This window comes from Polypterus senegalus, chromosome 1 (genome assembly GCF_016835505.1).
Source record: "Polypterus senegalus isolate Bchr_013 chromosome 1, ASM1683550v1, whole genome shotgun sequence".
Taxonomy (NCBI): Eukaryota; Metazoa; Chordata; class Cladistia; order Polypteriformes; family Polypteridae; genus Polypterus; species Polypterus senegalus.
Window position 1 is genome coordinate 176,365,002 of NC_053154.1, and position 25,376 is coordinate 176,390,377.

A 25,376-nucleotide genomic window follows, 5' to 3' on the forward strand; every position below is an offset into this window, starting at 1 on the left:
CCCTCATTTACTAAACAGAATAGCACACTAAGAAGGAAGTATTTCACATCATAATAATGCACATTTTGAGAAAAAGTTATCCACACGAGAAGCAAGAGATTAATTATTGTGGTTGAAAAAATGTTCTGGGAGATCCATTAAAGATAGAGGGAACAGCTTATCGTGTGGATGAGTGACCAGAAGAGGAGTTATAGAGTGTAATGGCTGAGGGGAGGAAGGATTTTCTGTGACGTTCAGTGGAGCATTATCTGATCTGCCAGTTTCTCCCCTATCATAGAGCCAGCCTTCTGAATCAATTTAAGCTTCTTAATGAGTGCTACCTTTATGCTAATTGTGCCTCAGCAAAAAAAAAAATGGCACACGCAGCCACTTACTCATAGAACTTCCACAGTATATTATTGCAGACCCTAAAGAATTTGAGTCTGTATAGGAAATACAGTCTACTTTGACCCTTCTTATATATGACCAGTGAGTTCTTAGATCAACTAACTTCAGGTGTTCATATACACTCCCAGATACATGTAGTTCTGAATAATCTCCACATCCACACCCCTAATAGACAGGGGAGTAACTAGAGATTGCATTCTTCCTAAATCTATCACCAGTTCTTTAGTTATTTTTCCTTTTTTATAAGTTGTACCACTATTGTTATTGGGGACAGAACTATCAAGAGTTTAACACATTTCTTCAAGTAAGTACAGTATATTTGCTAGAGCTAGTTTTATCTGGTTAGCATAATCAGTTTAGTACAGTTTAATTTCACTCACTGCTAAAATTTGTCTTAGATTTTTTAATCTGTTCCCAAGTAATTTTTTTAAATTCCAACTATGTTAAAAATTTTTAATGACAAATATTTTTTTCTTTGTTTAAATGACAATATACTTTCATTTTGAAGTGAAGGTCTTGAATTTATTACTTCTTTTAATTTCACTGGAAGTATGAAATCAGTAATTCTTGCTCTTCTCCATTCTCCAGGAGTCTGATGCTAATGAGCATCCTAAACAAGTGTTTTGGCAACCTGAACTGGTTCAGCTCTATAATGAAAGATGAGGATGAAATTGCAGTTATGGTGACTGAGACGTACCCAGAATCACCTTTTTTCTGGGCTATCCAATTGTCTGAGGTATTAATTTAAAACAAGCACAAATTGTAAATGTGGCCTTTACTGGTTACACCCCTCAGTAATATGTTAGTTGAACTATTTGTCCACCCTCCTGGCAGACATTAATCATATATTGATACTGTGACCTAACTATATTTACAGGTGTCGCACAACAAAATGGTGACTCTATTCACAGCGATTGCCAAGGCAGAAAAGAACCAACCTTATCTTGGTAAAGATGATGTTCACCGGGGTAAAAAGTGTCTTGCTGAGTTTTTGTGTACACCACAAGATGCAGGTGCTTGGAACAGGTAAAGGGATTGTTAGCATTTTTTAAATTTCTGCAGTATATGAGGTTTCTTTATTATACAGTATGAATGACTTTCTGTTGTCTCCTCGTCTCATTCTGTAAATACTCCCTGAGTTCCAATTGTAGAGATCATTTATCGATTTAAGACACTTACTTTTTGCATTGCATTGTTTGATAAATAAGAGCAAAATGAGAATATTCTGTTAGTAGTGCCTATTTCCCATCATCACTAGGGGTTTCTAAGGCAGCATTCCCCAGTGGTCTAATGGCAAGAAATGAACCCATCCATCCACTATCTGACCCACATATTCCAATTCAGATCCCAAGGAATGAGAACCAGTTTTAAAAGGTTTGGATGCAAGGGAGCAACTTACTGTGTTCATAACATGACAAAAAATGAAAATACCAGCAATTTGGTTTAGACTGAACTGAAGGAGATGCAACAAACATATACAGTACTACTTACATGTGTAATAGTTTTACATGACATAATAAATTTACTATGCTGTAGGGTGAGAGGGGATGGAAGTGGATACAAAGGTGCTTTCTTTTTAATGTATGACTGCAAAGAGGGTCACTGCAACTCTTCAGTGGAGCATAAAACAAATAGTTCAGAATACAATTTAAAGTTCTATTAAGAAAATGTCACCTTTACTATTTTAACACATTATGCTGTTTCATCATATCTAGGTAAAACTGGTACTTTATTCTACACCCAGAAACAGTCAAACCAAGCAGACGAAGGTTTAAAAATAATAAGCAAGTATACCCTGGCTGCAAGTCACTTTGTTATACAGCATACTCTAGCCCAACCTACTCATGTCTTCTACCCTTTTTTCTAACAATGTTTTCCTTCGCATTTGTGTAGTTTGAGGGTAGCAGTGTATCTAAAGTAAAACAAAAATTATACCAATGCTAAAATACAGACATTAAAAATTGATCCAAAATAAGCCCAACGTAAATAATAGTTTGCCCCTTCTCCCCAAATTTCAATCTAGTAAATGTCTGATTTAAAGCAGGTAAGCATTTTCTTACAAAATATTTTTCAGGTCCTTTTTGAAATCACTTTCTCTCTGTTTCCATATGCATCTTGCATGTACCTTCCACTAGACAGACTCCCAATTTTACCATTCAATACTGAAATCCCATTTCTGGGGGGAGTTTTGCCGCAGTCTTGAAGGTTGTAGTTCACACATTTTTATGTATGTAGTTAAATAACATGAGTGACTATAGCAACAATGATAAAATTTAAGTGTTTTGTCTGTTTATTTCTAAATATGGTATCTTTGTTTTTAATTTATGAATAATATAACTAATTGGAACAATTAACATGCAAATTGATTTGACTACAATGATAAGTTTAAGACCACAAGAATTCAACAAAGTAAATAAATACATTCATATAAAAGTTAGGTATGTGAATACAAGCTTTAAAATATTAGTGCACACTGATGACAGTTAGTAAAAGAAATCTATGAAAATGCAATTATTATTCTGTCATAAACATAACATGTCCCAGGATGTACTGTATTGTCAAAAGTATACCAATTTGGTGTGGCGTGCTAGTGACCACCACTGCTGAAGAACATTCATTTAGTTTCATTAGTCAATACTTACAAAAAGTAACTAAATATGTTACATAGTTACTTATTGTAAAATGCAATGCATCACTAACACCACATTACTTATTCTTCTTTTGTATGATAAACTGCACATTTTACTGGCCAGCATTTGTTATTAAATCCAGTGCTTCCAAGTATAGCGTACTGACTTTGTTCCCACCGTTCAATCTAATGTTTTTGTGGCATCGTAAAACTGAGAGGGGGCAAAGCTCCTGCTTGACTAAAAAATTTTGAAAAATTTGAAGTGCATTGTGAGGAGGACCAGGAAGCCAACAAAAATAGAAATTATTGGCACATATTTATTTCCACTTCAAGTACTGACTAAATCATAAGCCCTGATATGAACCTTTTTGTGTTTTATAGATACATTTTATCCTTTGTGTACTAAAGATTTACAGTTGCAAGATTTACAAGACTTGAGGTACTGTATGACCACTGGCAGCTGCACAATATTTTGTCATATCTATAGCAAAAAACTGGACTTAAACTAAAAAGATTTATAGGTTTCTGTTATTATATGTTGCCCAGCACACTCGTTTTCTGCTTGTCTGTACCATTGAACCTTGCAAGGGTGTGTTCTGTTTACCACATCTTGTATTACAGTCACTGCTACTACAATAATCACTGGCTCCCTGTGACTATAAACTGTATGGATAAAATTACTCCTCAGCACATGCAAAATTAAAATTATACTTATAACTTTTGTTTAGTTCTTTCCACTTAATTCAGTGAAAGGCAAACTTTTTCGAGTTCAAAAGTCCAAAAATTTTCTTTCGCGGTGCACCTGAGGGACTGCCCATAAATAAAGTCGTGACGACACAATTAATGGACAATCGCCAATAAAAACAGTTAATTTTACAAGTTTGAAAAACATTTTATTAATAAAGGAATCAAAGGATAAATCTTAAATTTAATTAATGTGAATGTTGAGATTGTTTTTCAGCACATATGAGATTAATGCGAGGATCAATTTTCGAAAGACGGATGTGCATTTCCTTGTCGATCATTTGAAGTATCTCGCGTTTCTTAAGACTTCATTTCCATATCCGTACAGTGAGCGAGATCTTCTAACAACAAGACTTTTTAAGTCTCACGAGATGCGTTTTTGACACTGCTGGTGTTGATATTATGATGAATAGTGAACAGCGAAAATTTCAACTTTCATTCAAAATAAATACAGTCGTTTATTCAACAATCTGATTAACCGTTATCTGTTTTTCCAACATAAAATATATTTTTTTAAACATTATCCTTTTAATCAACCAACAGTTCAAAAACACTAGCAATTTTAAATATTTTACAAAAGTTTTCGCGGTGCTCCTAGAAAATTACCGGTTGCCCGACAATGACTTAATTGCATGCTACACACATGCTTTCAGGAATAACTTCAATTAGAATAAGTGTTGCATTACACATTACTTTAAAAAGTAATCTTGACTACATAACCCTCATTATTAATGTGTCATGCTCAACACAACCAGCCAAAATACACTACAGTTGTTTATATCTGATGTGAATAATTAAAAGTTATATGGTGCATAAGACAGTTCAGATTTCAAACAAATTAAATCTTACTATTTTTGAAATTGTAATTGATAAAGATATATTGATAAAGCTGCCAGGCAAGAGAAAAACTAGGAAGGCCTAAGAGAAGGTTTATGGGTGTGGTGAGAGAGGACATGCAGGTGATGGGTGTAACAGAACAAGATGCAGAGGACAGAAAGATATGGAAGAAGATGATCCGCAGTGGCGACCCCTAACGGGAGCAGCCGAAAGAAGAAAAAGAAAGTCAATGACTATTTTGTACCTGAAAAGAAAAAAAAATATAGCACATCAACTTCTAAAGGCAGCTCCATGATTCAGTAGAAATGAGAAGAACAAACAAACTGTGATTGCCTTTACTTCACTCTTGGCACGCAGACTTATCTAGCTAAACTGGAAGAATCCTAACTCTCCTCTTTTAAGTCAATAGGTAACTGATGTTTTATACTATTTGAAATTGGAAAAAATCAAATTCTCAGTTAGAGGATCTGTGAAGAACTTTTTCAAAACCTGGCAGGATCTAATCAATAATATTTTAGAATAAGCTCTTAAAGGACAGAGGAAGCAATTCTCTCCGCATTTCTTTCTCTTCTCCATTCATCTCTATTGCCTTATTAATTTATCATCAATTTATTTATTTTTACTAGCTTTAAGTTTTACTCTGTTGGCCATGCTCTCTTTCTCAGGGGTGGGGGTCGATTTGTTTTCAACCCTATTTTTTGCAAAAAATTGATCTTTTTTTGTATGGAATGATTATAATAAAATTAGGAAGAAAAAAAAAAGAAATTAATCAGTACTCCTCGTTTTTTTTACTTGGTTCTTTTGCTTGTTTCTCCTCAGACATGTACTGCTTACAATTAGTCTGTGAAATACATGAACCCTCATTCTTTTTTTTTTTTTTTTACCATAATATAATTCATAGGACAAATAAGAGGTAATACAAAGAATATAGAGGAGACAGTGAATTGATGTGTTTTGAATTTCACAATAAGAGTATGTATTGTAGCTTACATGTCATTTAGGTGTTTGGCAGCAGGTGGTGGAGGTGCTGGGTGACTAGCTCTCACATAGACTAGAACATCATCGTTTACAAAATACTGAGCTGACCTCTTATGCATAAAAGAGAATTGAACGTTCACATTGATTTTGAAGGAAGTTCTGTATCATGTTATTATTAGAAGGAAGGACACATTTCAAGTAGTTTAATTTTATGTAGTTCCTTCTGCATCTATACCTCAATTTCATGCATTTTATCTAGACGTACTCAAATTTTCATTCAAAGTCCAAACACATTCAGTTCCTACACATTACTGATGTCCTATGCAGAATTAGCTGCCGCTTTGCACCCAAAAATGTTGTCATAGGTTACCTATAATCATTTAATGAATTGATAAAGCTGGAAGCTAAAACATGTCTTAAATGCCTGAAACTTCAAAGTTATCTCAAGTTTATCTGCATTTTAAAGGGATCTCACATTGAGACCTGTCCATGTCTCTTTGCAATGCACCACCTTCTTGTGGCCAGGATGTCACTGAGGCAGTTGTCTATACTCTCTGTCCCATCTGTTATGGTGTTTTTTGTTTTGTTTTATTTTGCTAAATTTCTCCAAAGAGAATTCTCACCAACTATGGAAAACCTAGTATGTCACATCTTTCAAGTTTTTGGTAAATTTAGAAAATGATGTTGCCCCTATAATTAACAATCTCTAGATTTCATTTTTCCTGAGCTTCACATACATAATATTGTTTTTTTTTTTTCATGAATCAACAGCACATGCCATTTAAATCATGCAGTTGCAGCATTTAAATCACTTGATCGTAATCCAACGTTTTCATTGGTAGCCGTTCATTCCTGATTGGTCATTGAAGTTGATTGGTATTTGCCTTGCAGTATGTGAAATGCTGTGTACATACTAGCTTCCTCCATCGTGCTATGGCCGAAATGAAGACATATTTGGCCATCACCACTACCTTATAACCTCAAGTAACTCCAAAAATTAAAAAAAAAAAACTCAATTTTGAAAAAATGGCAGTTACTGGGTTTTTCCCTAGCATATGAGAATTATCCTTGGCATAGTATACTCCATGTTCAAAATAACAATAAGACAGTTCACTTACATAGGGGGCACCACTTACCTGCTGTAAGTATCTAATTGGTTTGTTTTTTTTGATACAGTCCTTTTATATAAAAAGTGTATTTCTATACCTTTATTAAATTTTGCATTTACTTTGACAGAGCCTGTATTTTAGAAGTGGTCAGCTTCTTTGCACTGGTCTTTTTTGTGGATTTTGGGAGTACTGCTTTTATTCCCATCTACTCGCTGAAGTTTCTGAGTGAAGAAGAGTTCTGGCAAATTCCACCCCTGGCACAACCCTTCATGTTAGAAGAAGGTATTTATTCTGCTTTAATTTTTTTCTGCAGTATACAAAATAGGTAAAAATGTTTTATATCTTTAAGTTACTTAATAATAGTAAAAATCTAATAATGCATCTAATAATTGTAATGGAGAAACAAGTGCATTTTGTTCTAAGATCTTATTCATTGCTTATGGTGAAAAATTATAACTGGATAAACTTTTATTAATGGACTTACCATCTGTCTTTTTTATAGCACTGCTTGTCCACAACTTCCACCTCTTTATGGGGATTCCTGGATTGCATGAGTGTTATAACATACTTTATTTAGTGCACTGCACTGAGATAGAGCGAGAGAGAGAAAATAAGAATCTAGGTGAAGGATGGGACATAGAAGAACACGTAGAGCTTTGTACTAAAACTTAGCTTTCAACCAACTCTGAGGTCAAGAAAAGGTGTAGAAATGAAGCAGTGGTTTTTCAATGTGGTCAGAACCTAATATTTTCGGAGATATCAATTATTAAACTAGTCACTGTTAAATTGGTGCTACAGATTTCATTAATATTTTTTATCAAAATGACCTAGGACTTTGTTTTCTGTAAGGCAAAAAGACTTCTAAAGATATATTTTCCACATATTATGTATTACACTGGGTTTTAGAATTCTCTTCAGTTGCCTACATTTGAGTATACAGGGTGGTCCAAATCTAATTATGCACATCCAGATCGCCTGGATGACTTTGATTTATGCGAGGATGATTCCAGTTTGGCGTGAAGGCGATTCTTCAGGTCATCAGTTCGCACGCTTCTCGATGGTCCGGGATTTTTTGGGTGATTTTCTATGTAATAAACTTAATAAAGTATAGCTTAATGCAAATTGTATAATTAGATCTGGACCACCCTATAGTATACCCTGCTTTATAATCATTTTTTGCAGTCCGCAAAATGCTTCACATTTAAATATAAACTCGTACATTTTGTTTTTATCTTGTATTGCTACTACTGCCCTGCTGAAAACTAAATTGTGTCACAGACATATTTGTGATGTGTCACCACATAATTGTATAGTAAAATTAGCTGAGTTTATTCAAGTGTGAATTCTCTGGTTAATGATATAATGCCTTCTGTTTAGCCCAGCATTTATACTGCTAGTATGTGATCTGAGATGTGCCCCATAAGTAAAGACATTTATGCACCACAGAGAGCTTTCATTTCTATGCTAAACAAAAAAATGAAATTAAAATTCTCCATGACACCAGCCTGTGAAATATTAAAACTGAAATGAGTGGCAGCAAAGATACATGGGAGAAAAGGTAATGATACTGACGAGGTTGAGAATCAAATGGACTGCAGCATTGATTTAAAATGTCAAAATGAAAAGAACTGCTGAGAGAGAAAGATTTGGCAATTTTCAGGGCATTGTTGGGCTAAATTTAGTGCTGTGGCTGTTTTATGCTAAATGCAGTTTTAGTGGTCGTGTTCATCTGGCTTCTGCTTCAAGGCATGTTCGCAGATATGATATAGATATGGCATACATTGAATCTTTTCTATTAAGTTTAACATACCTTGCAAAGGTGCAGATTCATTCTTCTAACACTATTTTAAAGTAGTTTGATAAATTTCAATCTGCTGATAGAGAGATATAGATAGACTGATCAAATTAACATTATTTGTCCCCAGGGAGAAATTTGAATTTTTACAGAAGCTCAATAAATAAATATACACCAGAATGACAACAAAAGAAATAAAACCTTTGACTTTACAATTACTATTGTACTGAGACGTTATTCAGGCTTATTGCTGTTAGTGTAAAGGAGCCCCAGTAATGTTTTTTTTTTTTATACACTTAAGCTGAATAATTCATTGGCTGAAAATACTTGGTGTTAGAGTGTCAAAGAGATAATTTGCAGCATTGTTCATAATGGTACTCAGTTTTGTTTTCATTCTTTCCTTTGCTGCTACCTCCATTGGGTTCAGGGTGATTCCTATAACCGAGCCTATCTTCTTAATTAGCTTGCTAATTCAGTGGGCATCTCTTGAAGCAACATCACCGGCCCAGCACATCACAAAAGAAATTGCAGTCGCCATCAAAGAGTTACAGAATATGTGAAGGATGTAACTACCTGCATTAAAGGAAACGCAGTCTCATCAGAAAGAAGGGCCTGTTCTGTCCTTTCTTATATAGTTCCTTTGTGTCACAAGACCAGTCCAGCCTGACATTCATGGGGACCCCCCAAGTACTTCAATGCACCACCTCCATAACCACTCCCTGAATAGTGACCATACGTACAGGGTGGTAGTGTAAAGAGTGTGTTTGTTGGGCCGTTGAGAACTGGAGGAACCCTTGAAAACATTAAAAGGGTCAGACTGGCTGTAGAGCTGACTTCACTGTTCAGGATGTTTTTTGAAATAATTAAGCATTTTAAACTGAATTATTTCTTTATCAAGATTTATCCTATCAACTGTATAAATTGCAAATAGTGCATTCAGTTTTAAGAATTATTTAGCTACACAACTTCACCTTTTGCACTCATTCTATTGAGTTTTTGAATTAAAATTTGGGTATGCTGACTTAGTTAAATGGCCATTCATACCGTCCTGTCAAAAATCATGACCTCCTCGTGCTGCACCCATTATAAAACATGTATTTTTCTCAGCTTTACTAAAACTTACGCTGCGCGCTTACACTGGTAGTGCTATACCTTAGAAAGGTATTTCCTGTTTTAGATGTTAATATTGTTTGCTTTCCATTTTTCTGTTTTACTAATATTCAAGTGAAAAATATGCTTAAATGGGAACAAAAGTATTACTGTTTTCTTTTTTCTTATATATTCCTTTTTTCTAACTCCATACATCTATCTCAACTTTCTCACTTATGCCACATCCAACTTCTTCTTCTGTGCTCTCTTTAGTGCCCATGTCTCAGTTCCATACATCATTGCTGATCTTACAACTGTCTCAAAAATTACCTTTAACTCTGTCTGATCTTTGTGCACTTTTTATTTTATTTATGTATTGTTTTTCCCCATGCTCAGTCATTGGTCATATTATCATTATCATAATAATGTCATTCATTATTGCTAGCATTAGTATTAGCTCACGTATTACTTACATTATTTAACTAGGTGTATTCTTAACAATCAATGTATAATATTACCTGTACCAGTTAATTGGTCACTGTCACTGGGGGGAACTGCAGTTTTGTGCATTCAAAAAACTGGGGAGGCAAGAGCAGGATGAGTTGGGACTGGGGATGAATGAGAGAGAGAGAGAGCAGGCTGTTCACAATCCTTTCAGTGACCATATTGTATTGTCATTTTTGGTATTTGGTACTAATAGTGAAGTAAGCAGCATAATGTTGCACACTATATTTATAATATGTATTTGGAAATTTGTACATTACTGTGATTTATACTTTCATTAATTATGGAAGCATGCACACATTTTTATAGTATTAACACACACAAGTAAAAGCATTTTAACTTGTACTAAAAAAAATGAGATACTATATGACTTGCACTGTAGGTACAAGGTAAATATCCAGAGAAAAGTTTTAAAAAAATAGAGCTCCAAGCTTGGAAACTGTCACAGTTTCAGATTATAGTAAGAGAGAGAGAGGACTATATTAAAATTAAATCATTTTTCCACACATATAATATTTGAATAAGATGATAAAATATAGAAGGTGCCATATACTTTTGCTGCTATTTATTATGTCTTCATGAGTTAATACCTGAGAGCTGTCTTATTAGAAGTCATTCAGCCATCCAGCTTTTGGATCTCCCCAAAAACAGCAAAGAATCTTGTTTGATAATATTGATGTGGTGCCTTCTGTACCACCTGTTTTAAATTTCATGTAGCAGTATTTTTGGGCTAACAGATAAAAAAACAACACTTCCTCTCTCTGAACATGTGTCCCCTGAAAATATAATAAATGTAAAATTGAAATATACTTTGATTATTAGCTTTGTTTCCTAAAATATCTGAGATAAAGACACTGCAAGTTTGCCACCGTGTGCTTATTTCTCACATTCGTGCTGACCCACATTGCTAAACTTGGTGTTTGAAAAATGAAGTTCACCTTTGTCAGCACAGTGAATTGGAATTAAAAGCTGAGCTTTTCATTTTTAAAAATACCTTTCAACAAACAAGATGTAAAAGCCAACTACAGGAGAACCCAGATTATCCGCACTCATATTAGCCGTTCTGCATTATCTGAGGTAAGCCTATAAGTGTAATACGCTGCTTCTCTTATAACTCATAAAAGCTTTGCCATGAATATTGTGCAGAGTGTGTAAATATTTCCTTTAACCTCAGTTATACCAAGTGAGTGGTCGAGGAGTTGGTGACTCACTCACCCCTTCCCAACTCCACCCTTTTTGACTGTGTACACCTGCTCTACTGTTTCGTTCACTTATGACCTTTGAATTTATATGATGATGAGGATTACACAGAATATCCATACAAGATTTCTCATAGTCTAAATGGCATCAAATCAGCATTTTTGAATATTGAACAGCAGAAAGACACTATACTATACCTGACAACATTTTAGTGCTAAGGTGATTGTGGAACATTGCGACAAAGGAGCGAGGAAAATTTAATTCACGAAGGTATGAAAAGAAGCTTAAAAACCAAAATGGCCACATGCTGTAACTACTATTTTGTCTTCATCTTCATATTGACATGACCCTTCTGGGATTGTGACCTGTATTAATAATGTGAGAGGTTTTAAACATCACTCATGAAATTATTTTCCCATCCAAGTTTATGGATTCCAAAAAAAATGTTTTGTTACTCTTTTTAAATGTCTGGTCTTGCTTATAATTTTTTTTTTGGCTTTGATTTCTGCTATTCATTTTGGCTCTGATACTATGCAGTAGACCTTACGGTTTTGACTTTTTTCTGACTCTGACTACTCCTCTTCTGCTGGTTTTCCTTAGCAGGAAAACCCGTACTGCTGGCTAGAAAAATGGACCAGGTTCAAAGGTGAAAAATGCCCAGTGGAAAGGTAGTTCTGTTTACAGTGCCACCTCAGAACCACAGTGGCAAACATAAAATCATAACAACAAAAATGAAATAAAACACAAATTATAATTTAATACTCTGCTTGTATTAAAGAATCATTCAGTGTATAATCCATGTCAGCCAGGCTCTGTTAAGTAAACACCTTCTAATATCAGTAGGGTTAATGTTGTTGTAGCAGTTGGGATGCTGTCTCTTTTTATTTATTAATGTCCTCTTGGCACTCTGGTCTTTATTGTCTCCAGATGCTGTTACAGAGTGTGCAGAAGGTTAAATGTGGAGGGTCATGGAAGGTAGCAATTGATAAGTACCAGGGAAGCTCAGTGGATGTAGTGTTACAGCGTGTCTGGGTTTCAGTATTTGTTGCTGTCTCCGATGCCATTGTGTGGTAACACGTTTTATAGTTTTTAAGATAATTTTGGTTTGGTACAATACACCAATTAGTGTTTAATCACTTAGTGCAAGTCCCATGGGGGACAAAAAACAAAAAAGTGAGCAGCAGTTTATACCATGAACAGGTCTCATTGTCACAAAGCAGTGACTGCTTCCTGCAACTCAAAGTGCTTGAGATTTAGACACACACATCTGAACCAGTGTATGACTACTTCTGTGCTCAGGGCTCCCTGTTTCCTGCCTTTTGCCTAGGGCTGCCAGCAAAGGCATTGTCACCACCCTGTAATCTAGCATTGGAAGGAGCTGGTTTGAAAAATGTCTGTGCTTAGTATATTCTAAACGTGAAGTGCAATAAAAAAGAAGCAACAACGAGAAGAATAAATAAATAAGCCTGTGTGGGGCAACTGCAACAGAAGGAAAGATAAGATGCGTGAATTGCAGCACAAAAAGGCCAATCTAGCATACAAAATGAAAGCTTCCACTTGTGGGTTTAGTGGTAAATGAAATTATTCCAAGGACTGGCATGAAAAATAATTTTGAAAGTAAAGCTCTAGATGAGTATATAGTTATATGTACAGTATATAATTACAAATTGTTTACTTGTTCCTTCAGAGTGATATAAAGTGTTTGTATGTATATGCATACAGTATGTATGTGTGTGTGTAATATATATATATGTATGCATCATAAAATGTTTATGTATTATTAAATCCAGTTTTGGGGGGGAAATCTCTCAAGCACTAAAAATGTGTTTTATTGATATTGGTGTAGATAAACTGCGGTGGGTTGGCACCCTGCCTGGGATTGGTTCCTGCCTTGTGCCCTGTGTTGGCTGGGATTGGCTCCAGCAGACCCCCGTGACCCTGTGTTTGGATTCAGCGGGTTGGAAAATGGATGGATGGTGTAGATAAAGGTTTTAATCATATTAATACTTTAAAAAATGTAAGTGTTGTACTTACTATTCTTCAACCATTTACAGGTCTTTTATTGCAATAAACGAGTAATAGCCATAACGAGTAATAGGCAATACATGACTCGGGCACCGCCACAAGTGGCAGCCTTTCCAGCAGCTCCGTGTACGACTTTATTTTTCTACCTTTTTTCTCTGTTTTGCTGATCACTCCTATCGCTTTCTTTTATGTGAACTCGTTCCCTGGAAAATTTTTACTACCTTTTTAACACGTGTGAATTTCTCCTTGGGATTAATAAAGTATCTATCTATCTATCTCTATCTATCTGTTTTTGGGTTTGTAATTTAGGTGCAATAATGACAAAAATCCCTTAGTGCATAAAGGTGTAACTGGGAGATTCATCCTGTTTTTCTGGAAATCTCTGGGAACAATAAACTTTCTCAGAGCCCATTTAATATTTTCTCACAAACTGACATCACTGTCAAAGCAAAATGCAAGCAATGTAATGCAGTAAGAATAATTAGAAATAATATATATATATTGTATATGAAAGAATACTATTTCATAAGTAGGTTAAGTACAAAACCTGTTATATAAACAGGCCACAGTGAAACATTGAATACTGATCAAACTTAAATTATTCTATATTCTGTCGGAAGCAGCTCAGTTAATCCAAAAGCTTTCACTCAGGTCAGGAGTGCGACTGGCAAAGCAGAAATAAAATAAAGGGTTGATGGAACAGGACATCTAATAGGACAAGAAAGGTTATTGGCTTTGTTTAAATCAACAAGGGGCATCTAATTCGTTTTAAAGATCCCTTATGCTTTCTTTTGTGAGATGAAGGCACTCTGTCAATGGCTGTGGTTTTATAATTTTCAAAACAGAATACTGAAAATTTCAGAAAGAATGTTTATACTGTAATGAAATTTCTGGAAACAGAATGTTAAGTAGGTTTTAATATCACTGTTGTGTTCTGTGGTGCAGTTTTGACAGAATGAAAGGTTTTCCTTACATATAATATTGGGAAATGGCATAATAGTAAACAGGTGAACCTCTTAGAGCTGCAGTTGGACCTCATTGTCAGAATGATGGAAACTTATGTGATTATGAATTCGGTCATTTTCAGTCTGTTTGTTGTAGCATCTATAATGTACACAAAAGAAATGCCCAGGATTAGTAGAGTGAGTAGCTGCAAAGGGAAAGGAGGTTCTTAGATGGTTCACTACATAATCCCGAATATTATACCCACGAAGGAAAGCAAAAAGTGGTGGTTCAGAGAAAATGGGTTCAGATTCATTATATTTCAATGCTTCTAACTACTATGTGATTGGCAAGGACTGGATAGACTGATTACTGCTATGTTTCATTTTGAATTATTTAGTTTCTGTTATTATTCTGTTCATTTATCATTTAGTTGATAATCTGTTTCAATCTGTAAATTTTCTGTATAGAGAGAACTGACAGGGTTTTCAACACAAATGGCATTACCCATAAAATAAATACATTTCAAGCTGTGGGTGAGCCTGAAAAAGATAGACTGAAGTTGCACAATCCTGAGCCAAAAAAGTTGAATTACCACAGTAGTTGGGTCTGAAAAAAGCACTTGATAAGCATGATGTGCTAACATTTATTATACGCAGATTTTTGTGATTTGCTCAAGTAGAAGAAACCTTTCAAAGTCATTATGCTGATTTACACAATTTTGAGTATTCTGTTTTAATAGGTTTCCTCCTTTTCCTGTCATATATTATAATCCCAATTCCATTTCCACAAAAACTGAAAATTAGAGGTGCATTTTGTATTTGTGGTTTCAGTATTTTATTTTCTCAAAAATTCAAAGTGAGACCAAAACCTGTGTGCTTGGGGAGCAAGTTCAAAGTAGATTTGATATAGATTTTTTATATATATATATATATATATATATATATATATATATATATATATATATATATATGATTATTTTGAAGCACTTTCTTTTGCTATGAGCTTTTGCTGGATTTAATTAGAATTACTGCATTTAATTAAGATGGTTTCATGTTTTACTTTTCTTCATTTATTAAAAAAATAAATGTTTTTATAATTGTTTCAGATGCACCTGTGGCAGATGTAGAATAAAATCTGCATTGTGTCAATTGTTTTAAGTATATTTTGGTTTTCATGGTTTCTTTTTTGTTAGTTTCAAATAAAGTGTTCAGCAGCAAACATCTTGCAAAAGTGACAGGTTTGAAACTTGAAGAACCACTTATGAGAAGAACCTAGGAGTTATAGCGGACTTGACACTATCAACTCTGAGACAGTATTTAGAAGGCATTAAGAAGTCCAAGGAGGTTATGGTCAAGCTTTGTAATGCACTGGTGAGCCCTCATCTGGAGTACTGTGTGCAGTTTTGGTCTTCAGGCTACAAAAAGGACATTAGGAGCGCTAGGAAAACAGTGCATCCGGAAAGTATTCACAGCGCATCACTTTTTCACATTTTATGTTACAGCCTTATTCCAAAATGGATTAAATTAATTTTTTCCTCAGAATTCTACACACAACACCCCATAATGACAACATGAAAAAGTTTACTTGAGGTTTTTGCAAATTCATTAAAAATAAAAAAACTGAGAAATCACATGTACATAAGTATTCACAGCCTTTGCTCAATACTTTGTCGATGCACCTTTGGCAGAAATTACAGCCTCAAGTCTTTTTGAATATGATGCCACAAGCTTGGCACACCTATCCTTGGCCAGTGCTCTGACATGAGCTGTCAACTGTGGGACCTTATATAGACAGGTGTGTGCCTTTCCAAATCATGTCCAATCAACTGAATTGACCACAGGTGGACTCCAATTAAGCTGCAGAAACATCTCAAGGATGATCAGGGGAAACAGGATGCACCTGAGCTCAATTTGGAGCTTCATGTCAAAGGCTGTGAATACTTATGTACATGTGCTTTCTCAGTTTTTTTATTTTTAATAAATTTGGAAAAATCTCAAACTTTTTTCACGTTGTCATTATGGGTTGTTGTGTGTAGAATTCTGAGGAAAAAAATGAATTTAATCAATTTTTGAATAAGGCTGTAACATAAAATGTGGAAAAAGTGATGCGCTGTGAATACTTTCTGGAAGCACTGTATAAGCCAGAGCAACCTGCTAGACGTAGCTCCACTAGCAGCAACTGCAGCCTTCTGAAAAGCCTTCCTTATTTGAATTCCCACATACGGGACGCATGCTAGAGAATGATACCCCTTTTTATTTTTCGTTGTCCATGGACAATAAATGAGACGACCTGGTTGGAGCCTTGTTATCTGCAGACCTGTCATTCCTGCACCCAGCCAAACTTTCAAATGAGTTCAACAAACAAGGGAACATAATTGGAAACTTGTTAAGCAGAAATTTTGCACAGTTGTTAGGAAGTTTTACTTCACCCAAAGAAAACCATAGACACATGGAATAAGTTACCAAGTCATGTGGTGGACCATAGGACTTTACAATTCTTTTAAATTGGACTTGTTGTTTTGGATTAATTAAGTGTAAAGGATTAGTGAGCTGAATGGCTGTTCTCATCGAAAGGTTCTATGATTTTCTACTGTGCAATTAGCTGTGTATACTAAAGTGCGGACATTTTATAATGTCATTAAGGTATGTGTTTTCTAAAGTATTTAATTCAAATTTAATAGTGTCATGTTTGTGAAAATATATTGTTTTACTATGTAGCTAAATTAAAATTAAAATACATGAGAATTCTTTAATGCTACAGTAAGTGAAGCATTTAAATGTATTTGTATTGCTGACAATGAATGGTTCAGATATCATACCAGTAAAATTATTTTTTGTTTCACAAAAGAGTTTCTGCATTTGTAATGACTTTTTTTTTCTTTTGAGATGTGTTCTGCAAGGAAAGGCTTGTCAAAACAGTTCTTCGGGGTAAAATTGTTGGCTCACACATGTGTGAGGTAAGTTCATGAAGTAAAATTGTCTCATTATACTGTATATTATGTGCACCTTCAAGACCAGAAAAACAGATTTGGTAGAATGTTTGTGTATTATGGGTATAATATTAATTTGCCCCTATTAATAAATTAAGAGCATTTCAAAGTTTTACTAATACATTTCTTTGAATAACCAACACATACGTGTATCATAGATGAGAGTGACACTTAGATTTTGTCTGTAACTAACACACATTGGGCTTTTTGTGTTCCGTTTCGTGATTTTGTGTCCTCATCTGCTTATAGTTTTGGAGAAATAAAGCTGATGTCGCAGCCTGTTCTACTTTATCAAACACTGCTGGCTAGTGAGTAAAATGTTTTGAAGCAAAAAGTCAAAAAAGACAAAAGTTAAACAACAGTCTGTACTGTCTGTTTCAGTGGAATGGGGTTTACTATGGGAAAGGTGCAAAACAAAATAGCTTGGATTTTTTTTTTTTTTGCCATCTATTTCAGATCAAGAAAATGTGTTGAATTTCCTTGTTAGGGCTATTATTTTGTGCTTAGTTATTGTTGATCAGAGACAATCTTTCTGAAATATGCCTAAAGTAGAGGATTAAGTAAAGAAGTGTGAATAGTAAATCGAATATTATTTATTACATTTTGTCATGTCAAGTAAGTAACCTTTCAGCAAATAACTGATTTTGGCAAAATGAAGTAGAATTATGCTGCATTCTATTTACCTCAGATGTTGGAGCTGGGAATGATGTTACACCCAAGCTGACCACATTCCAGTAAAACATTTGGGAGACCAATATGGATGCCTCCAAGAAAACATTTGTTGTGCTTGCTTTTTTAGAAAAATGATCAGTTTATAACAACACATTATGCTGCCTTTTGCACATCCAAACCCTGCAGCAACATGTCTACAGATAGAAGTTGGACAGTACTGTGAGTAATACTGATTTACTGAGACTCGGATAGACAGAAGTGCTAATAAACAGTATGATACTACAGCTTTCAATAAACATTATTGTTGTATATATCACCATTTTGGATTGATGTCAAAGTCTGAATCACTTGTCTTGAAAGACCAGGCCTGCGTTTTTTTATATATAAACTTTTGCCTTATGTTGCTGGTAGTGGAAGACAACACAAGTCTGCTGTGAAACAAATTTGGCAAATAATTATAACATTGTTTATTTAATTGCCGACTCAATTTTTTTTTGTACATTATTTTGAGCAGAGGTGGTTTTTTGAGAGAAAACCAAACAAACCTGTTATACCATTTCAAATACAATCATAAAGAGCAGTATAAAGAGTGCTAGAGGTCAGACCAATGACAAAATCTGAACCATAACAAAAGCAGCCTTTGATTTTTTTTTTTCCAAGTTATGAATGTGTGTCACCATACATCTGTGTCCTGGTGACAAAAAGAAATAGTGCAGACCATTGCACACTACCCGCCTAAAGACCTGGTACCAATAAACACTGTCCAAGTATAGGATTTGTGTACTGTAAGAAAACAAAGGGAAAAAGATAAAGGGGGGATCTGCCCATATATTGTCAGGTTCACTGCAAGGCAAAATAACTGTGGGTTAGAAACAAGAGTAGTCTCTTTGAGTCGCATCATATACAGTAACCGACTGAAGACCAGGAGGATCATCGGGTTTATATAGTGGAGAGGGAGGAGAAGGCGGGTCATCAAGGGGAAGTAACATCATCCCAGGGGTGGTCTTATGCAGAAACAGGAAGTGAAGTTCTTAAGTGTTCCTGCAAGGAATGAGAAAAGGTATTAGTGCACATAATCAGTCCCATGCTGCGCTTCAACAATAACTAGACCCTGCTGCTGACTCCCATGCACGTGTGTATGACAGTACCTTATCATGAAACTTGATTAACGGTACCAGATTCCATCTCATACAAATTTTTCCAAAGTCGCCATCCCAAAGCTGTATGAACAGTGTTACAAATGGGTGACAGAAATGCTAAAACAGGGGGTGTTTTACATTACATTGGCCTGACAATTCACTTCATTGACCATGACTTTGAATGAAACGCTTGGTGTTTATAGATGTCTTGCCTAGATTTTAGCGTTTTGGTCACAGACTGCACTTGCCATGTGTGTGTATTTTATTTCAGAGATTTAATTGGCTAGTAGCGCAGTTTAATCTGGAATTAAAGGGTCTCTCATTCTCTTATGCCATACACTACTTATATTGACTTCATTTGGCAGTTACTTTTAAGGCTACTTAGTCATCCAGGTAAAATGTTTCAAGTGTACTAGCAAGCACCTAGCAGATTTGCTAACAAACTAGATTCCAAAGCTAACGTAAAACAAACACAATAGTCTGGCAAGGTTATCCCCTTTTCCTAAAGTGCACTAACTATTGCCTGTAGTGTGATGATGTTGGCAGTGGCACCTCAAGGGCTTGATTTGTTATAACATTTTGCAGGTATCTGATTTAATAATTTTACTTATTTAGAATGACTGAATTAAAAAAATGACTTATTTAAAATGGCTAAAGATGACTCTGTGAAGCCTCTTGCATGCATCAGTTATGGCCACACCTTCCATTGTTGTTGCTGCTGAAGCTGAATTTAATGAGCTGCCTCCTGACTCCCACAACTGACAGTAACAGAGATTCTTTGGCTTGGTGGAAAATTCACCAGGTTAACTTTCTTCATTTAAGCAAGCTTGCCAGGATACATCTGTGTGTGCGCCCACCACAAGTGCTCGAGGTACTTCTACGTTGCTGTAGCTCTCAGTGGCTCCAGTGTCCAGGGTGGCGAGTTTGCTGGAAAATCCCCCAGACACAAACATGTAACCTTAAACCATACCTTTTAGAGACATCATTGCCGGGCATCAGAGACGCAAGATCCTCTGTGTTGATTTGACCACAGGTTAGCTTTGGTAGGCAGCCATAAGCCCAGTTTTATTTTTAGAGAGCTGTTGATTTGTTTTGAACTTTTTTTTTTTGTAAAATTTGATTGTGATTTTGCCCGCCTTCTCAACAAATTCCCCCCATTATCCAAACCCACTTTTTCCACAACCGAAACCAGGCTTAGCGTGGAACTACGCCCTTCAGCTGGCCCCTGACAAGCTGGCTATTGCGAAGGCTGAATTTAGCAACATGGAACGGCTTGCAATCACGTGCTGATCAAATAGCACTTGGGCATCACCCCTCCATATGGTGCAAAAAGCAAGTGGAGGTTTCTGACCCTGTTGGGATTACTGCCGCCTGAACAATCACACTGACCCAGACAGCTAACCAATTCCACACATACAGGATTTTTCTGCACAGCTGTCCAGGATGTAATCTTTTCAAAGGTTAACTTGGTCCACATCTACCACCAAGTACCTGTGCACTTGACGAACACCATTCAGCCTTAAAAATGCTGCACACCTCATTCTAGAGGTTGATGGACTCTGTCCTCAGCAATTTTGACTCCCTTTTTGTCTATCTATAGTGTGGTCCAGATCTAGTTATGCAATTTTCATTACGCTATAACATATTAAGTTTATTACATAGAAAATCACCCGAAAAATCCAAGACCATCGAGAAGTGTGTGAACTGACAACATGAAAAATCGTCTTTGTGCCGAACTGGAATCGTCCCTGCATAAATCAGTCATCCAGATGATCTGGATCTGCATAATTAGATCTGGACTACCCTGTAGATGACATCGAGGTTGTCTCCTCCAAAGTGAACACCTTGCCTATCTTGGAGCCTTGTTCGAGCACCTGAGCCTGCATGAGTCTGATAAGTGTCTATTTGGAGTGCCTGTCATAGACTTCCTGTGGCATCACGTTTCAAAAGATGGTGCGATTCCTTTGGCATCCAAAGTCTTTGGTGTCACCAATTTTTCACAACCTTGTATCATACATGCCCTCAGCATATTCTTGGACATGGACAATTTCTACCGCCACTTCTTTCCTTGGGCAGTACTCATTATGCAACCTTTATATGAGGCACTACAGGGCCAGTCTGCAAAGTCCCCTGTCACATGGTCCAAAGACCTGAATGACCAATCACAAACACCAAACGTGCTTTAGCTGATGTGGCCATGTTCACACACCCACTGCCATATGCTCCACTCACTCTTAAAACTGATGGTTTGGTGCTTGTAGTGAGTGCAAGTATAGCGCTTTCGAACGGGAACTACTGTGTTTGTACCTGACCATTCACCATTTCCACTTCTTGCTTGAAGGCCAGTCATTCACTGCATTTCTCAACCACAAACCACTTATTCTCACAGTGTACAAGGTCACTGAGCCATTGCCTGCCTGGCAACAACTACACCTGGCTTACATATCAGAGTTCACAACAAACGCCCAGCATGTTGAGGGTAAAAACAATGTGGTGGCTGACTATCTCTCTCAGCCTGCACTAGCAACCATACACATTGGAACTGACTACTCCCAGCTGGCAGCTGACCAAGCTAAGAACCCAGAGGTCCAAGCTCTTCACAACTGGCCTGCAGTTTTCAGAGTTGGATGGCAGAACGCTGCTAAGCTCCTGTATGACAACAGTACAGGTTACCCACTCCCCATTGCCCCCGGTATATTTTTGACACTGTACACAGCCTCTCACATCCATGGTGGAGGGCATCCCAACTTCGGTGGCAAGCAAATTTGTTTGTCAGGGCCTCATGAAAGATGTTCGTAGTTGGGCAGCAGTTTGTGTTGCATGCCAGAAGGCTTAAAATACATCAACATGTTAAAGCCCCACTGACACCTTTCCCAGTTCCTGTTCACCATTTCGACCTTGTTCACATGGACCTGGTAGGACCCGTTCCTCCTTCTCATGGTTTTACACACCTGCTCACTGTTGTAAATTATCCAGCTTTAGGTTTGCTATATGTGGTTAGAGTGAATTTTGTAAGCATAAGTATATTTTTGTGTGGAGAAGAAAAAATATTTCAACTGAAGTTTTGGTGTTGTATAATACAGCTGTTAAAATGATACTAAGGGGGAGATGTGCTTATTTGTACAGAGTTAAAATGTTTTTTATTTTTCATTTTTTCTAGCACCACATCCATCGGTTTGTCCCATGCTCCTAGGCAGCTAGATTTCTTGTGCGTGATCTCCAGGAGAGATTGTGAGGAAATTCTGCTCATGATGCTGTTTTTTGAGTTCAGTTACTTTATAGTCACAAAGTGAAAATTTTCTTTTGGCTGGATGTTACCAGTTCAAGTTTCAATTATTTACCAAAGATTCAGCAAATTACTGTGTTATTACAAGTTATTAAAAGTATCATGTTTAAGATGCAATGTTTAATGAGCAACATCCAGATATTTAGTTGCCAATACTGACCCACTTCAACAGATTTTGTGATTGTTTTTCTTGGATGTCACCTTTATTTATTTAGAAGTTCTGGAGAAGTTATCCATTCTTTTTGCTATGACTGTTTTGTTGTTAACAAAAATGTTACAAATTGCTGAAATAAATATTCATGTTTTCTTTCCACGTAAATCATTTGTTTGATTTTTTTTAATTAGTTGATTGATGGGTGGAGAAGAGTGTCAGGAGTGATTTGTGCCAGACGGATATCAGCAAGAGTGAAAGAGAATGTCTACAGGACTGTAATGAGACCAGCTATGTTATATGGGTTGGAGACGGTGGCACTGACCAGAAAGCAGGAGACAGAGCTGGAGGTGGCAGAGTTAAAGATGCTAAGATTTGCATTGGGTGTGATGAGGATGGACAGGATTAGAAATGAGGACATTAGAGGGTCAGCTCAAGTCGGACGGTTGGGAGACAAAGTCAGAGAGGCGAGATTGCTCTGGTTTGGACATGTGCAGAGGAGAAATACTGGGTATATTGGGAGAAGGATGTTAAGGATGGAGCTGCCAGGGAAGAGGAAGGCTTAAGCGAAGGTCTTTGGATGTGGTGAGAGAGGACATGCAGGTGACGTATGTAACAGAACGATGATGTAACAGAAAGATGCAGATGACAGGAAGATCTGGAAAAAGATGATCCGCTGTGGCAAACCCTAACGGGAGCAGCCAAAAGAAGTAGTAGTAGTAGTAGTAGTAGTAGTGGATTGATGGGGTTATTCTCTTATTAGACCCGCAACACACTACTCAACTTTCTCAGCAATATTCAGTCCTGGCCATCCCCAGCCATTCAATCAAGCGCTCTGTGGCACACCAAAGGTTTGATTTGGTGTTACATCATAGGTGTGGCCTTATGCATTTCAGAGTTAACAGCCAACAAGACGTTCCCCATCTGTCCATGTTTGTCGTACCACATCACAATGGAAAAGTAAAAAGATGGGCTGAAGCAACAGCTAAACTCACCAGACTTGGAAAAGATTTGGATGGTCTTGAGCGCTGACAAGCAGGTTGTGCGTCAGTTGGGAGTCTGATGCTGTGCTGTAATCCGTCATCGATTGCAAGTTCATAGTTGGGTAAGTCTGATATTTCCTTTGAGAACCAGCAACTGCAGTCATTAAGTATGAAATGCTGTTCAAGTCAAAGTCAAGTAGTGTGCCATCTGTCTTAGGGATGATATGTAACTGAAATTGAAAAACGTTTTACAGAGAATATGAAAAGAAATTATTTCAGTCTAGTCTCGTGGTTTAGATGCTGTGAACCCTGACAGTGATAAGGAAAAATATTTCAAACTTTAACTTGTTAGCACATTTAAAACTTTACTGCATACATTGCACTATTCTTAGCATTTACTGTATTATATTATTGTGGTAGGACTGCATTCATTAGGCTGGGTTTGACCTTTGGCCTAGCCGCTGTCTGCCAAAGACTGCATGTGTGGTTTAATGGCAACTCTACGGCCAACTGGCGGCCTGCCCAGGCTGGGTTTCTACCTGATGATGTAAGTATAGGCTATTGAATCGAGAACCTGAATTAGATGTATTTAGGGGGCATTATCAGTACTGTATATCAGGCAAGTCAAACTCACCGCCATTGGTGGGCCGCTTCGACTGCCATACATGCATCAGCAGGCCGCACTGTAACAAATACTATTATACTATTACAAAGTTACTGTAGCTTTCTTTCCAATACTGAAAACTTTAAAAAATGTAACACTTAAAGTTTAAAGAAAAGCTATTTATTTCCATACACTCTCCGTACAACAGCGTACAATTAGAGTCTTAGCATCTTAGCTAGGTTCTTATTATATTATTATATTCATTATATTATATTCATTGCTTACTGTATATAGGAGTCTTACAGTGCGAGATCTATTTCTTTCGTCCGGACACTTGGCATCTCTTGTTAGTAACCAGTTCGTCAATATCAGGCTTGAAATCTTGTGCAGCTGCAACTTTTCTGAGGGATGAAAGGTGCTCGACAGTAAGTCTTAAGCGATATGGGGTTTTGGTAGCTTTCATTAATGAAAACAATTGCTCACAAAGGTAAGTGCTTCCGAACATAGACAGTACTCTTAATGCCAACTTACAGATCTGCACATACGAGGGTGGCAGGTAAGCATACAAGCCTGGTACACCAACTTTGTTGTATTTTGCCATCAGAATAGAATCTGACTGCAGTTCAATCAATTCCATTTGGATTTTCTCAGGCGCATTCTCAACGTTGTAAGAAAACAGCGCAAAGTCCTGTTTGTGTGAACTGAAATCATGAAAACGCTCACTGAATAAACATAGTACTGTACGCAGAAAAGTCAGTATTTGTGTGATGCGCAGATGTGACTGAGAGGTCTCCGAAGCCTAGATGGAGTACGGTCTGTTTCCAGCCTTTAAAGCATTAACATGTGTTTCCTTAGGAGGCATTAGCTCTCTGGAAATGTGTTCTTTTCAAATTGTGGCATGTTAAATAACTGAAAAATATAGAAATATGACAGAAAAGGCGATATCCCTCCCATCGTGATTACGACAGTACAGATATCACATGAGAGACAAAGATATACTTTAGCTTCATTTACTGATGGTTTTAACGCGATTACAGACGGGAAGCTTATGACAGACTTTATCAAGGTGTGGGTGTCTTGATCTACGCAATCTGCCATCTTTCGTCACCACGCTGAAAAGGTTTTCCGGATGGATGACATAATCTTCCGCCAGACAGCTTCAAAGGGTTTGACTGCTTGTTCCATGTATTTATACGGTCTTCTCCACGTGCAGACCCCTCTCTGGTCTCCAAACAGAGAGACAGTGACAATAAACTGAATATAATAACAAATGGAGTATAACAACATGACAGTGTAAAAGAAAAAAAAAA

At 36.6% G+C, this 25,376-nt stretch overlaps 1 protein-coding gene across 1 annotated transcript in view; it reads left to right on the forward strand.

The window, feature by feature from the left end:
* LOC120538401 (tudor domain-containing protein 10-like) overlaps positions 1–22,632 on the forward strand; it is a 45,860-nt gene extending 23,228 nt beyond the window's left edge. Inside the window, exons 2-6 of the mRNA XM_039767922.1 lie at positions 938–1,123; positions 1,265–1,413; positions 6,812–6,966; positions 17,128–17,198; positions 22,203–22,632. Of these exons, the coding sequence (XP_039623856.1) occupies positions 938–1,123; positions 1,265–1,413; positions 6,812–6,966; positions 17,128–17,198; positions 22,203–22,235 (594 nt within the window). The 3' untranslated portion in view covers positions 22,236–22,632. The remainder of the gene's footprint in view (positions 1–937; positions 1,124–1,264; positions 1,414–6,811; positions 6,967–17,127; positions 17,199–22,202) is intronic.
* The last annotated feature ends 2,744 nt before the right edge of the window (positions 22,633–25,376 follow it).